The following is a 17,058-nucleotide window of genomic DNA, read 5'->3' on the forward strand; positions in this document are numbered from 1 at the left end:
ACAATCCATGTGGTTTTACTATCTTAAGTATATATGGTACATTTATTTACATATCATTAATTTGTTTTACAAAATCCCATCTAGTATGGAATAACTGATAAGTATATGGAGTACTATATCAAGGTAGATGTGATGGATGTGATGTGCTTGTAAAACATATAAAAATATAGAATGCAAAATAAGTATTCAAGTATCCATTTCAACTAATAGCTTTACTGGACTTTAGGAATAACATAACATTAAAGGTCTTTTCACAAACATTTTTAATTTATACTATATTTCCAAATTATTTCATTCTCTTCATAAAATAATAAGCCTCGTCTCCTTTTATTAAACCACCACTCTTATGTGTTGATTAATATTCCATCAATTATTTATCCATTGATCCATTTCAATAATTATAACTTGTGTCTTAAGACTCTCTTTAGCCCCTACTATTGTGGTTAACTCAATTTTGCATCAAATCCCCTATCATTATAGCCAACTTAGTTTCCATATTTTAGCCTTGATCATTGTGGCTAGCTTAGTTTTCACATCTTAGCCCCTATTATTATGACCAATTTAGTTTTCACATTATAACCCCTGTTATTGTGACTGGCTTAGTTTTCATATTATAGCCTTGTCATTATGGTCAGCTTAATTTTGCATCACTTACACATTCCTATAACATACTTCATTTACAATCATAACCCTCACCATTTTGATCAGCTTAGTTTTCACATCTTAGCCCCTCATCATTGCAACTGATTTAGTTTCACATTATGTACATATTTTCATAACATACTTTATTTGCACACAAAGTAATTATACAAAACACCTCTTTAATTAAAAAGAAGTAAGGTGATGAACACGTACCTAATGCTCCTATAAATTATGCTTTTTTTACTACGGGTTCCACGTCTAATATTCCCTCTAAATCTTGAAAGAATATCCCAATCAATGCCTAATTTTCTTTGGTTTATTTATCACTTCTACTAAATCATATTTTCACCATTTATGCAATATAATTTAGTGCCCAAACACATCATCATCCATTTTTGTAATACAATTTAATGTCTAGGCATGTCATCATCCATTTTCATAATATAATTTAACAACACGCCATTTTTACATATTTACCTTACTCTAAGCAAATCAATATCTCATATATATGTCCTTAGTCTATAATTTTAGGTTTAGTAGCTAACACATTTGTCTTCCTATGACATTTAGTTAATCATCATCAAGATTGATAAGCTTCTATTTAACAAGTTTACTTTCATTCATGTCATTTATCAAACACATAGGGTGCGCTTCATTGAACCATCCTTCATATAAAGAATATATACGTGCACGTGGACGTGCACGTATAACCTTCCCATCATATAACAACAATGGTTTAAAATCATTATAAACATGTAAAGCTCCTCTTAGCAAAGTACATATATAATTATATAAACATGTTACAACCATATGCAGGTCTAAACAAACTCAAAGTTATAAAAACTTGGAAAAAAAAACAATGCATAAAATGTACAAAAAAATTCTAGTGGCTAAAAGGGTTAGTTTATTTTGGAAAAACAGTCTCACCATTTCTAAGAGAATGGTTGAACAACCATGTTGCTAAATATTATACTTGATCTTCAAATGTAAGTTAATCAATTTTTTAAATTGATAATAAGTTAAATTATTTAATTTATTTAATCCTATTTTATTTAAGATTGTGATTTATATTCGAGTCAGCTTATTAGAAAACCTAACGAGTAACACACATAAGAACTATTTGTCAAAAATAAATTAAATAAGTGTGACTTAATTGTAAATAAGTTTTAGAAATTGAGAACTACAATATAATTACTATAGGAAATTATAATTCTAGAATTAAAAAAAATAAAGAAGAGACTTGATTGAATAAATTAATAAAACTACCTTGAAAATATATATGTAATATTAGTTAGGGAGAAAATTTATATTTTATCATTTATAAAGTTATCAAGTTTCCTTATAAATATAATATTATGCCTTATATTTTCTAAACAAAAAAATTATATAAGTTACAGACTATATATAAACACTTGAAACTATAAAAGAAAGAGCTAACATTCAATGACAGATAAATCACTCTCTCTTATTTGAAGAGATTTCTCATTAGTAGTTCATGTGGGTTACTGTTAAAGGTTGAACACTTACACAGTTTATGGTTTATGAAAACTTAGCCTTGAAAAAGTTTACCAAACCTAAAAAAAGATTTGATTGTTTTGGTAATCTTCACTTACACCCTAAATGATCTTAAATGGTTTAACAGAATCCTAGAAACTCCTAAAAACTTTTATATTTAACATTTTTTATTGTGTTAATGTGTTTTAATTAGAAACTCAGCAAGGATCATAGACTTGTCATTTCTCTTTACCATCGCTAAGAAGGTTTCTATATACTTGTGAAAAGGGACATCATGAAATGGAGTTCTTAGCAAGTTTTTTCTTATGCATGTTAATTTAAGGGTCTTAAGTGATTTTGACATTACTAAATTCATGGAAATAGACATTCGCTCATGCTTCAACCCACTATAAAATTCATAAATACTTTATTTGACCATAAATGGATAATCCTCACTCTTTTCTTGGTATCCCCTAGTACCTTGTGGATATGGCTAAGTACGAAAGGTCTTAAAGCAATGATTTTACTTTCAGGCAAGGTCAATGATATCCTCTGAGGAAACTTAGAACAAATCAAGTTTCTAAAAACCTAATAAATTATTAGAGAAAGGTTGCATGCTTTTTATGTATAGGAGGATTTACTTTCTTTCTTTCCCTATGTAACAGAGTAGTAAACTCTAGAGTTTATGTCAATAAGCCCTTAAAATTGGCTAGTTTGAACTTGTGAGGAAGCAAACAATACATAAACCTCTTATTAAAGCTAAAACATAAATTGTAATAATTTGTATCTCTTACCTAAATAAGAAAGCATTACTAGACTTTGACTAAAAGAGGGATATGTGTGCTAATAGTTCTTTGTTTGGCTTGGTTACAACTTGGGATAGTTGAATCATGTTTAACATATTTTGATATTTCTATTATTCACCAAAGAGCTCTTTCACACCAACTGATGTAGTTTATAGTGGCTATTGTAACCCATTTTTGGGTCTCCTGCACAAAAAGGATCAAAAAATCAAAAATCAAAATATATCAAAAATAATAGCAGTAAAATAGTAAAAATTAGTTGAGGAGGTTCAAAAATACAAAGATGAGAATTTGACAGTATATTGTTGACTGGTGAGAGCCTTGTTGATGAAGAAAATTCAATTTGAGGAAGAAAAGTCCAAAATCAGATGTTTATGGACTCAATGGAATTTATTGAAGGTTTAATTGAATTTATGGAGGGTTTGAATGCAAGAAAAATTGATTATGAAGTCAATTTGGGCTTTAATTGGAAGAAATTAAAGTGCTAGTGTCAAATTATAATTTTTTAGAGTTAATTTGGTCAAATCAGGGGCTTAATTGCATAAATATTAAATTTTGATGGCCAATTAGGGACTTTATTGAAGAAATCCAAAACCAAGGACCAAAATGAAAAAGCGCACAAATTGAAGGACTGATTTGAAATTGATGCTTTTTGGCGCCATTTCCTTTTAAATGAAACAGCGCGTTTTGGGCGAAACGATGCATTTTGGGCAAAACAGCATCGTTTCATGTACTGTTAAAAAAGAAGAAGAAGCAAACGGTGTCATTTTGAACGGCACCATAAGTCTTCTTCTTCCCTTGGACACGCAGAGGACAAGGGAAGAAAAGGCTATTATGTTCCCTGCAATGCCACTATTTCCCTGTCTCTCCACCCCAGTTGCCCAAGAAACCCAGCAACGACCCATGCCCACACAGGCCCTGCTACCATGCCACAATGATGAAAAAGTCAATGGAGTCATGCCCTACGAGCAACTCCCCAGCTCACCTTACCCTGCGCCATGACAGCGGTAAGGTGGCCCTCTCCTCCTATGCCTATAAATATCAAAGGAGGGGGTGCCGAAAGGAGAGGAGGGGGGTGGAGGGGATTTTTTAGAAGAGAGAAGCTAAAACAGAAGGAAAGAAGGGAAAGAAACAGTGGAGAAAACAAAAGAGGGCCAGGTGTTTTGAGTAGTTGAAAACAGAAAAAATAAAAACTGGAGGGATTTTTGGGAGAGGAAAGGAGAGAAACCGAAACAGAAGGGAATGGGAGAAAAGAAGAAAAAAAAGGGAGGGGGAATACACAAAGAAAAAAAAAAGAATCCAAGTGGGAGAGGGAGAGTTAAAAAAAACAGAGGAGAATAGGAGAGAGAGGAAGAAGAGGGAAGAGAACCAGTGGAGGAAGGGGGAAGACGAAAACACCGAGAAGGAAAAAACAAAAGAGAGAGAAACAGAGTAAGAAGAGGGCGAAGAAGAAGAACCATTGTCGGCCACCTTCAGCCCGGCAGCGCCACCATTGCTCTTCCTCTCCACAGCCACCGGTAGCGTCGAGCAGAGAAACAGAGGAAGATAGCAGAAATAGAAAAAAAAACAAAGCAAAAAAAACACAGAGAATGAAGAAAAAAGGGGCGACCACCACCCCTGCCGCCCCGCTGCCGCCAGCATTTGCCAGCATCGCCACCACTGCAGGTAACTGCGCCTCCCCATTCTCTGTTGTTAGCCTCGCCTACATTTGCATGCAGAACGTGAATAAATCACGTTCTGCAGCAAATACAGAGTTGGCTGGTTACTGTGCTCATGCACAGTAACCAGCTTATTTGGTTATGGGCTGGAACATCAGCACATCCCACGCGGCTTGACTGAGCCCAACCCACAGTATATAGGTTGGGTCAGGCCCAACCCAGGATGGTTAGGCTAGGTCCGGCCTAGTTTTTTCGTTAAAAGAAAATTTCAAAAATATTTTTGGAATTTTACAATTTCCCCGTGTATTTTTTATGTCATTTTGATTACTATCAAGCAGTTTTTTTATGTTGCTAAAAATACAAGATCTGATATTAAAATACCTGGTTTTCATCAAAACTTTCAAAATACAAAAAAAATTTAGAAAAAAAATGTTTTTGTGCATACGGTCAAGTGTCTCAAAGCTAAAAAATCATATTGTGTTTTTCATATATCAAAAAACAATGTTTTAGCAGAGAACATTGGCCAAAATTTCAAAAACAAAAAATTTTATTTTGTTTGTCTTTTAGTATCCGGGGTAGGATATTACACGTAATACATATTTTAAATATTAATTTTTTTTTCCAATGTTAGAACGGTTAGGTTCTACCTCATTAAGATAAGAACCTCCTTATTGATGATGACTTTTCTTGAATCTTAGACAGACAGGACCAACAATTAGAAAACGCGACCAAACCTTAGATTTTGATCAGACAAATAAAACAATGCAGCTTACCTTAGGTATGGCGTATTTGGGGTGCTAATATCTTCCCTTTATGCAACCAGTCTTCGTATCCAATCTCTGAGACCAGTTAAGGTTCCTAGTGACCATAATACTAAGTGGCGACTCCCATTTCTTTTTTTTCACTGATAAAAGACAAGAATTCCTTGTCTCCCCATATCTGTCAAGATAGACACGACTACACCTTGAGAGGGTGGTGAACGATCGCCGCGACGCCACACACATGCGATAGTGACAATACTTAAAATTCAAAAGGGAAGAGGCCATTTTTTTCATAGGTAATTTTCACATGGTACAACCCTAGGAATTACCTAGACATTCCTTTTAATGCATTACTTATAATTTCCTAACTGATATGGGAAATGCAGTATGTGCATTTTTTAAGGTGAAAGAGAAGGTTGATTTCAGTTAAAATAGGTTGCTTGAAGAGGTCATTAAAAAAAGCTTAAGGTTTTTCATAAAAATTATGGGTCTATGTTAAAGAAAGATTGAGGATATTAGAAGGCTTTAGATTTTTAAGAAATTTAAGGGTTTTGATATAGAACTAATATTAATTACATAATAACATTGCAATTCATGGAATCCTAAATGTCTCTTCTAAAATAGCATAGCATGCTTTGTTTAAAATGATTTAATTGACTAATATGTTAGACAGAAAAGCATAGTTAACGTTCTGACATATCATTAATGATTAATTTGTTTGATCGATTTAGTAGTAAAATGATGAGGAATATTCCTATATTTATTTTAAAATAAAGGAGTATGTAGGATATTGTTTATATTTAAAATAAATATACAGATAACTAAATAAAAATAGTAGTTGTTCATTATCAAGTAGAGAAAAGAATCCTAAAATTAATCATTAATAATAAGACCAGCCATGAACAAGAAAACATATATTTGAGTACGTATACTGGAGTAGGTTAAAATGAAATTAATCCTAATGTCTATCTTGATGAATGAAATGCCACCTGTCTTTGGCGATAAATATATATATATATATATATATATATATATATATATATATATATATACGCACGCACGCACTTGGTGGTATTCGTTCATGATTTAAATTCTGGATCTTCTCATGTGACGACTGGTCTACTGCACTATAATTTTTCTACCAAAAAAAAAAAACTATTCTTTTTGTTGACAAAATGATGCACAGGAAAATCCAAACATTTCAAAAAGAACTGGTAGGAGAAATCGACTAATCATATAGCAGAATACAAGGAAATTCTGCAATTCTTTTCTTGAAGCAGTTCGACCATTCTGATGTAATCAATGACAACAAAACCGAAGAACCTTGAAGTAGAAGGGAAACTGAAAATTCCCACCAAGGACTCAAGTTCTGCTATAAATTCTAGTTTTCGTCTCAGTCCCACATCGCCAAGTGCAAATAGAAACAAATTACTCAGTAAAATATTTTTTTCACGTGTATCAAATGGCTAGTGTAGTAGCTTTTTTGGATTTTAAGGTTAGTCCTTTGCAACAAGGGTCAGGATAGCTTTGGAAGAGAAGGGAATAGAGTATGGATCATGGAAAAAGGACTTGAGCAACAAGAAGATATCTCTTCTTCTCTAGATGAACCCGGTTCATCAGCAGATCCCAGTCTTGATCCATAATGGAAGACGACCCATATGCGAATCAATGATCATAGTTTAATATATTGATGAGGCTTGGATCCATAAATCCGCATCATTGCTTTCTGATCCTTACCGACGTGCACATGCCAGGTTTTGGGCTGACCATACTGACAAGAAGGTAAGCTTCTAGAACTGAGTTTTTTTCTTATTAGTTGGTTCTTTCTTATTGTGTTATCGCGAGGTGGGGGGGAACGTTGATTAAAAAATATGTTTTGTCAGCACACTGACTATATATCAATCTATCTTTGTTGCCGTGCAGTTGCTTTCGTGCAGATTTATCCTTTTGAACAGAATTCTCTATGTGCGTCTAAAGGTGAAGTCAAAGAATTATCAAAGAAGGACTTGATTGACTGCTTCAAAATCTTGGAAGGAGAACCTGGAGACAAGATATACTTGCCACTTATTCCATCCTACCGCTTCTTTTACAGTTTTGAGACCGTCGGAAACTTTGCGCATGCTAATTGTTATTAAAAAATAATATAAATTATATTTTAATAATTTATTTAATAATTTAAATATTTAGATTTAGATGATTTTTTGATATGATATCAAAATCTTGATGATCAAATGATCACGAATTCAAATTTCATTATCTTTATTTATTTAATATAAATTAAACATAAAGTAATATAAGTCTATACAAGTTTCAAGTTTAATGAGCTTTTATTTGAGGGGATATGTTAAAGAATAATATAAATTATATTTTAAAATTTTATTAAATAATTTAAGTTATTAAATTGAAATGATTCTTTAAAAGCTGAAATGATTCTTTGAGAGCTGAGTATCCTAAGCTGGGATGAGAGTTGCCTTTGAAAAGGAGAGTGTCCTTAAGTGATCAGCAAAAGGCATATGAAGTCATTTTGCAGATAAAAACATAAACTGGGGGTCGAATAAATATGTAGCAGTGCAAAAGAAGCTTGATAATATTGTGCATTTTGTGTTTATTAACTTGTTGTGGAACTGTAATCGGTTGGTTTTTTCAGCCTGATGACAATAATGGGGTTCTTAGAGGATAACGTTTACGGGATGAAAATCACCAGGTGTCCCTCTATGTGTTGACTTTAAGCTTGAAGCCTGAGTTTGTGGGACCTGTGTGTTATTCAAAGGAAGGCGTGGGCAAGGGCTTGTTTGGTATGAGATAGAGAAGAAAAGAGCTGTTGGTTTTGTGATTGAAGGATATATGGGAACGTTGGTTCGAAGCAATTTTATGTTTGAATAGCCTTGTTTTACGTAAACATGGACGGCAACCCACTGACGAAGAAAAGGAAGACGACTAATCCAGTTGTATTCTCGTGCGAGAATTTGAAGCTTCACCATATCTTCAGCAAAAATCAAACCTGGCATCAATTACTTTCATGTCTGTAGAGGACCCTTTTTTTTAGAAAATCCTTTCACCAATTCAGCCAAGATAATAAAAAAAAAAACACCTTGCAACAGATCACAGCGACAGCCATGGAAAATTACGCACTCCCTAACATTTCTCAATGATCACACGCTCTTTTGTCGCGAAGCACCATCATCAACCAATAAATTTCCTTGTGAGAAATGAAAATTTCTCCATTTCTCAATTTACTCTTTATTTATTTATGGAATAGGTAAAAGAGGACATGATATTACATCACAAACGAATTCCCTTGTGGGAAATGAAAATTTTTGTATTACGTAGTAAAGAAAAGTAAAATCCCAATAAATTTAGTCAAGGCCGGGCAACCCATGTACAGAGAAACAGGGTAACGAAGACAAGCTGAAGGTAATCAAGAGAAAATCAAATACAAAAGGAGTGACATGAAGCCTTATTGTGTAGTAGATTTGCGTGCGATGTAACAAGTTCATTCAATCCCAAGCTTCTTCCTGTGCTCCATAACAAACTCGTAGGCCTTGTATGCAGGGACGGAGCCAGAGGGTGGCAAGCAGGGGCCCGGGCCCCTGCAAAATATTTTAAAATTTTCTATTATTTAATATTTTTAATTTAAATAAATAAGCTTTTTAATAATATATATTATTATATTAATTTTGGCCTCCCTGTAAATTTCACCTAGTTCCGCCCCTGCTTGTATGGGTCAGGTAGGTTCTTGGACACACTTTCCTTTTGCAAACATCTCTTAGCCCATTCAACAAGTTTGGGGCACTCTCTAGCAAATCTGAAGTTCCCAAACGTCTCATAAGTATAGAAGTACCCATAGAAAGGAACAAGGGCAACATCAACAAAGCCAAAGCCTTCTCCTCCAAAATAAGGCTTGTCTCCAAGCTCTCCTTCTATTACTTTGAAGAACTCGATGAGGTCCTTCGCGGCTGCTTTTTGGTTATCACTGCTTGATGACCATACCAACCGTCTAATAAGGCTATAAATCTGCATTATATGATCCCAGTTTTTCAAATCATAGAGGTTGATGCTATAAGATGGATCAATTGATTATGATATGGATGGACACAAATGATCTTTTAACATAGAAATTAGCAGCAGCAGCGGCAAAGAGGGGTGGGGGGGGGTGGGGAACAAGATGATTCAGTACCTTTTTGTCAATTAAGTGAACCCAAAACCTTGCTCGAGTTCTCTCCTGAACATCTGAAGGCAGCAAAGGAGACCTGTCATTCCAGACCTCGTCAATGTACTCAACTATAATCATCGATTCACATATGGGCTTACCATTGTGGATCAAAACGGGGATTCGCTTATGGACTGGGTTCATCTCTAGAAGCAGAGGGCTCTTGTGTGGCAAATCCTCTTCCATGGACTCATACTCGATTCCTTTCTCAGCCAATGCTATTCTCACTTTCATTGCAGCAGGACTAGCCCACGAATCTAGTAGTTTTATTCCTGCCATTAATAAACAGCTACCTTCAAAAATATGGAAATTCAGATGGCTTGTTGCTTTCGTGTTGTTGTAAGTATTTTCTGTTAGTGCATGATATTGAGGCAAAAGCAAGTGTTCATATATATATATATATATATATCAAGAAACATTCAAGCTGTCCTATTGAATGTTTCTTGCATAAAAAATTTCCACAATTTCGAGATCACAGTGAAAGTTCAATACTTCCCATGAAATACTAATTCGGTGGATGAAATTAATCATTCAGTGTTGTTTTCACAGGTTTTAATTTTAACGTTCTGGTCAAAGTTTTGCTTAGTCTAATGTACGTGCAGATGTAGAAGCGGCTTGTAAACATGTCTCTCGCCATACTTTGAAAAGGAAGAAACAAAGGAAAAGGGTAAAGAAATCAAGTTTTGTGCATAAAAGTCACCAAGGATCAGCTATGGCCAAACAGAGTTTAACATTTAGGCAGCATGTAGCTCAAACTAGTACTCTTATTAAAGCAATGATCCAGAGGTGATCTTGGAGATTTTAGAGGTGCTCTGGGACTGCAAAGCACAATATTAACCATATATAATGTTGTCCCACTCATCAAAGGGAGAGCTATACGAAGAAAGAATGAAACCAAGGAAGAACGTTGGTTTGTATGGAATATCTTAAAGCTGAAATTTTTACATTAATGGTTGAAATCCAAGATTTAAGCGCAGGGAATAGGAATTTGGTTCATGAAATTACAGATTTGAAGATAGTTTATTGCAAGTAGGGGTGGCAATTTACGAATCCGATGGATACCAACCCGACCCGACCTGAATGGGTGGGTATTTTTTTAGTCTAAAGGATAATAAGTAGAATATAGATATTGTTAAACCCGATCTGAAACGTATCTAAACCCAATATATAAATATATTTGTAGAATATTTATATTTTTTTAATATAATATGATATATGCATCCCTTAATATTGATATAAAACACATATATATAATAATATTTATCATTTTATCATTTAATATACATATAAGTACTTCAAATATATATTAACTATTTTACTTTTTATTGATTAATAAATAATAGTAGATAATGGATACCCATTGAATACTAGAAACCTAATGGATAGTTTATGAATATCTAAATTTTTTACACGATACATAATGGATAGAGTATAAATATCAAAAAACTCCGACCCATATGTAGCTTTACCATCCTTAATGACAAGCAAAAAGGGAGCAAAATCTTTTGAAGCTTGTTGTGTTCATATGTTTTTCATAAGACAACTAGAAAGATAATTTATGGAAAAATATCAAATAAAAATATAGAGAACTAATATATCAAAAAAACATAGAAAACAATGTTTAATCACACATTCTCAATAATTTTTATTTTGATTTATGAGTTCATTTTTTTTATTTTTCAATGCATGTCTTTGAAAGTCGTCTGAAAATGTCAATGAGAGAGAAAATCATTGGTTAGGCCATTTTTAGGCGATGAAACCTAACATTCTTTGTTTCAATGGATTCCATTCAACGAGAGAAGTTTGACGGGGGTTGTTTTGAACATTCATCTTGCCTAGAAAAACATATTGAGGTTGAGAAGGAAAACTTGATATCATGTTTTCAAGCTTAGATTTTGGAGTTTTTGGCTTGATAAATTGGTTTTCTAAGATTCTAAGGATGTTTATTAGGTGTTTTGGTTGTTTATTTTTCAATGCTTGTCTTTGAAAGTCGTCTGAAAATATCAATGAGAGAGAAAATCATTGGTTAGGCCACTTTTAGGAGATGAAACCTAACATTCTTTGTGTCAATGGATTCCATTCAACGAGAGAAGTTTGACGGGGGTTGTTTTGAACCTTCATCTTGCCTAGAAAAACATATTGGGGTTGAGAAGGAAAACTTGATATCATGTTTTCAAGCTTAGATTTTGGGGTTTTTGCCTTGATGAATTGGTTTTCTAAGATTCTAAGGATGTTTATTAGGTGTTTTGGTTGTTTATTTTTCAATGCATGTCTTTAAAAGTCGTCTGAAAATGTCAATAAGAGAGAAAATCATTGGTTAGGCCACTTTTAGGCGATGAAACCTAACATTCTTTATGTCAATGGATTCCATTCATCGAGAGAAGTTTGACGGGGATTGTTTTGAACCTTCATCTTGCCTAGAAAAACATATTGGGGTTGAGAAGGAAAACTTGATATCATGTTTTCAAGCTTAGATTTTGGGGTTTTTGCCTTGATGAATTGGTTTTCTAAGATTTTAAAGATGTTTATTAGGTGTTTTGGTTGTTTATTTTTCAATGCATGTCTTTAAAAGTCATCTGAAAATATCAATGAGAGAGAAAATCATTGGTTATGCCACTTTTAGGAGATGAAACCTAACATTCTTTATGTCAATGGATTCCATTCAACGAGAGAAGTTTGACGGGGGTTGTTTTGAACATTCATCTTGCCTAGAAAAACATATTGGGGTTGAGAAGGAAAACTTGATATCATGTTTTCAAGCTTAGATTTTGGGGTTTTTTGCTTGATGAATTGGTTTTCTAAGATTCTAAGGATGTTTATTAAGTGTTTTGGTTGTTTATTTTTCAATGCATGTCTTTAAAAGTCATCTGAAAATATCAATGAGAGAGAAAATCATTGGTTAGGCCACTTTTAGGAGATGAAACCTAACATTCTTTGTGTCAATGGATTCCATTCAATGAGAGAAGTTTGACGGGAGTTGTTTAACTTGATATCATGTTTTCAAGCTTAGATTTTTAAGTTTTTGGCTTGATGAATTGGTTTTGGTAGATGAGAAAATGAATTTTTCACACCCAAAAACTCTCATCCATGATTTTTCAGCCACTATAATGATGGCTAGCTTCTGGGTAGGCAAACGGCATGTTGTTTATCACATTAGACAACACATCACCAAATATATATATATATATATATATATATATATATATATATATATATATTTCATCCTCCCTTTACAAAAGAAAAAAAAAAGAAGTTAGCTTATGCTTCTGTGATTTTTTTCAGGCCCACGCAAGTTAGGCAATCTAGGTTCGCGCATGTTAAGCAATGCAGGCCTGCGCGCCTAGCCTGAGCATTGTTTTCCTTTAGAATACCCCAGGCTTAGATAGGGAGAAGAAGAGGATATATAATAGGCTATGTCAGCTCCAAACCGAGTATGAAATAAATTGTATGAATCAAGGACTCTATCACCCTTCTAATACCAATATTCCATGTTCTCAATCATTTATTTTAGTTTAGCATTGTCATTCATCATCTAATGTTTTCCTTGTGCAGAATCCTTAACAAGAACAATCTTACTCGTAGTTCAGCAAGTCCACAGTAGCTATGCCTAGCCACGTGACTACCCCAACACCTAGTCACGCCTCTTTATCCAGAGACCTTTCTATCTCCCTCTCAGGGTAAGTCCTTGTATCCAAGAGGATAGATATAAAAGAAGCTTACAAAGGTGTTGAAGGACTCTTAATGATTAGGTCTTCTCATTTAAGGGACGTTTTTTTAATTGAGGTGGGACCCCAAGTCATTATAAAGAGAGTAGAACTGCAAAGAGAAGTCAATATCCAATATCAAGGTGTTACAAGGCACTTACTCTCACTTCAGTCATCCTTGACGTTGCCTTTCATTGGAATAGACAAAGGGTCCTAGTTGTTTCTGACTCTGATGTGAAAATGATTACACATTGCCAGCACTCTAGCTTCACCAAGCCAAATGCCTAGTTTCTATGCTCATTGGGTCTTCCAACCAGGTGCTTTATACCATAGATGTGGATCACTTCTTCTCTAGGTTAAACCTGAATCATGCTCTTCTATACTTTCCCAACTTTAATAAAGAAAAGAGAAGGATGATAGAGTTTATCTAGCAATGGGGGTCCACCCCAGGACTTGATGGACTAGAGGTAATGGATACCTTGGACAGGTTGCTCACCCTACCCTCTGACATCAGCACTCTAACAAACCCCAACTAGCAGTGTCATTTGGCTATAACTAGGTAGATGATTTTTCAAGTATGAATAATCTTTTTATATAATTTTTATTTTCTATGAACTAGTATTTGATAATAAGAATTAACTCATTTTGTTATTTATTGTTATTTAGACCTTCATGATGTATGCCCATTCAAGAAATCGATGGGCTGAGGAAAGAAAAGTCGTGAAAAAAGGTCATTAAGCAGTATCGTTCTAATAGGGCTAGGATTTGTAGACTGAGGGAGGAGAAAGTTGCTCAAGATGTTAAGGTAAAGGTTATCAAGGCTACCCATGCTCAACTATATGGCGAATTAAAAGGACAGACTTACATCCTAAGCTCAGTTAAAGAGAAACTTGGGGAGGCATACAACCTAATAAACTTCTTGGAGAAAGGGGTAACTGAGCTCAAATAATCCAAATAAGTCTTGAGGGAAAAGATGAAAATGACAAAAGAAGAGGCACAAAACTTGAGTCTAAGGATAGAGACATTGAAGAATTCTTTTCAAGAGTTCTATGCTGAGTATGGGGAGTCTGCTCTTTAACAAAGACCATTGGGGATACACTCTTTATCTTCAAGTCCAACTTGTACTTCTTCAATCTTTCTAAAAAAAATACAGGTGGACTTTAAAGAGTCTTTCCCTGATGATCAAGTTCCTGACTTCGAGGATGTCTTCCCTACAAAAGCTGTGGTGGCCAAGGATGGTGTTTATCTTGCCTAAGAGTTAGGGATGGACATGTAAAAGTTCCTTTTAAGTAGAAATAATTTGTGTTTCTTTATTTTGTTTTCTCTAGTCCTACAAGGCTTTTCATCATATAATGAATATTATGACTTTAAGCCTTGGATTTAGCTTGAAGAGTTATATTGTGTATTCTTTTATTCTTTTCTAAGTTTGATGTAATGATAGATTTAAGACTTTTATAGGTAGTTTATATTAACATATTCTTTTACAGCCTATATAAGTCTAACGCTCTACACTTAGAAAAATATATGGGAGGGACTTTTTTTAGGCATCTTTTATGAGTCCAACACCCATACTTGAAAAAACTTTTAGGCCATGAAATTCAAATAAATATAATATATCATTGTCTCAATATTCAAACAATATTTATAATGGTAATCTGAGGTGCCTTTAAAATTGCCAACTTAATTGTTTCATGTCAAGGCATCTCCTAAATTGTTTAATTTGAAACAAGGAGTTAAGTCAAGAAATTTTAAAATTGACTCGTTAGCGGCTAAGAATTTCTTTGTGGTCTGAATATTTTTTTTAGTTCAAAAAAAATTTTGAACAGCCCACCGGCATAACACGCCACCTATCTAGGATGACCTAAACTTATGGAGTACTTCACCAGTTACAAAATGTCCAGTGAAGACTATACTTGCGTGTATACTCTAGTTGAACTTATGGAGTCACAGGACAGCAAAATACAGAACAAACTTGAGCAGAGGAAAGCTAGGACCACCTGTTTATCCACCATTTCCTTCTCCGCCAAAGCAATCTTCACCCTCATTGCAAAAGGGCTTAGCCCAAAAACCCAGTATTACCGATTCTTGTTCCATTACTATCACACTGCTTATTTGTTGTCAGTTTTGCATTTCCCATATTTATAACTGAATACCAGAGGATATGTTCTTTGTTGAATACTTTCCCAAGTATGTCTAAGTTCTTGGAGAAGTTGGCATTGCTTGCACAAGGCCAAACAATTGTGTTTTAAAATTTGACCAATTGGTCAAGAAGGGAAAGGAGCGCGAAGATGTTGACAAATCCAGGCTGGAAGCTTGTGTAATTAGATTCTTGAAACCTGCCAGTATATACCTGCGGGAGCATCAATGTCAGATGTCCAGCTTCAGATTTATCTTATGAAAAAAGCCAACGCGCTAGTTATATCGTATTGAAAACGTCAATAAGCACAAATGAGATTATAGAATGAACTACAAAAAAGGCCCGTTTTATGCCACATCTTTTTTATATTGATAACTTTCGACATGCTTTGACACCCTGATTTTTTTTTATTGTCTCATACCATAAACCACTTGATTCGGGTTAATACACAAGAGGATGGTAGACTAGTCTTGGCTGGAAACACATGTAATTGGATTTTTGTAACCCCCATCCTTGCTTGACCACCAATTTCAGAGGTCCAAAGTCAGAATCAACGCGTTTGTTTTCTAAATCCATGATATTTAGCTAAAGTCCAATCCTTTGCATAACCAAAAGATAACATGATTGGAGTTCTTCGATGAAACAAATCTTACCACATATTTTGTAAGTTTTCGAATGAACTCGAACTCAAGGTAACTTTCACCTGATAACGGCACTAGCCACAACTTGAAATAGAAATATCAACCAGCATAGACTTTTGATTTACCTGTTTTACCCTTCATACTTTTATATTTTATATTATATTTAGTACTTAAAAAAGGCTTGAGTAATCAAGAAATGAACATTATTTCTAAGAACCTGGAAAGTAGTTTTTTAAAAATAAAAAAGTTCTAGAAAAGTTGATTATTTTCTAATATTTAGTAATGTAATGAAAAATAAGTTGGAAAACATTTTCCTGTATTTGGTTATATCATGAAAAATAAACTGAAAAATAACTTATTAATTTTTTTTAATTTTTTAAAATAATGAGAAACAAATCTTACAAATTAAAAAATTGAATGAAAATAAAATTAAAAAAATATAATTTCATAAAGTATTTCAAATAAAATAAATAATAATCAAAATAATAGAAAACAAATTTAACAGATAAAAAAATTAAAAAATTATAATAATAATAATAACCATTTCATAAATTATTTCAAATAAAATAAATAACAATCAAAAAATTAAGGACCAAATTTGATAGATAAAAAATTTCAATTAAAAAATGATAAGGTAAAAGCAAAGAACAATTATAAAAATGAGGACCAAAGTTAATATAAAAATTAAATTTCAATGGATGAAATTGAAAAAAAAAATCAAAACAAAATATATATATATATAGCAATCAAAAGTTTGAGGACCAAATTTGATATAATCAGCAAATAATATAACATTTTTAAATTTTTCACAACTTCTAAAAAGTATTTTCCATCCAAAATAAAAGAAAATACTTTACTGAAAACCAAGTTAAATTTTCCTTTAACTGAAAAGTGTTTTTCGTTGACCAACTTTTCTAATGACAAACAAATACAAGAAAATTTAAAAAGTAATTTCAGTAAACCACTTTTCATCAAACAAACACCACCTAAAACAAGTTCAAATAAGAC

At 33.4% G+C, this 17,058-nt stretch overlaps 1 protein-coding gene and 1 pseudogene across 1 annotated transcript; one reads left to right on the forward strand and one right to left on the reverse strand.

Moving 5' to 3' along the window:
- The first annotated feature begins 6,820 nt into the window (after positions 1–6,820).
- On the forward strand, positions 6,821–7,916 carry LOC133693128 (probable glutathione S-transferase parC; annotated as a pseudogene).
- A 1,141-nt stretch (positions 7,917–9,057) lies between these two features.
- Positions 9,058–9,902, reverse strand: LOC133702137 (probable glutathione S-transferase). Its single transcript, XM_062126415.1, has 2 exons — positions 9,536–9,902; positions 9,058–9,372 (listed from the first exon to the last, which is right to left on the reverse strand). Exons 1-2 carry the CDS (start codon positions 9,845–9,847, stop codon positions 9,058–9,060), a joined length of 627 nt encoding a protein of 208 aa, XP_061982399.1. The 5' UTR covers positions 9,848–9,902.
- Positions 9,903–17,058: the final 7,156 nt, after the last annotated feature.

Source organism: Populus nigra, chromosome 1 (assembly GCF_951802175.1).
Source record: "Populus nigra chromosome 1, ddPopNigr1.1, whole genome shotgun sequence".
In the NCBI taxonomy this organism is placed as follows: domain Eukaryota; kingdom Viridiplantae; phylum Streptophyta; class Magnoliopsida; order Malpighiales; family Salicaceae; genus Populus; species Populus nigra.

Bases quoted from the DNA above. Each gene is read 5' to 3' on its own strand.
- LOC133702137 (XM_062126415.1), bottom strand. From the start codon at position 9,847: ATGGCAGGAATAAAACTACTAGATTCGTGGGCTAGTCCTGCTGCAATG. The intron at 9,373-9,535 runs GTACTGAATCAT...CATATAATGCAG, and splicing joins TTCACTTAATTGACAAAAAG to ATTTATAGCCTTATTAGACG.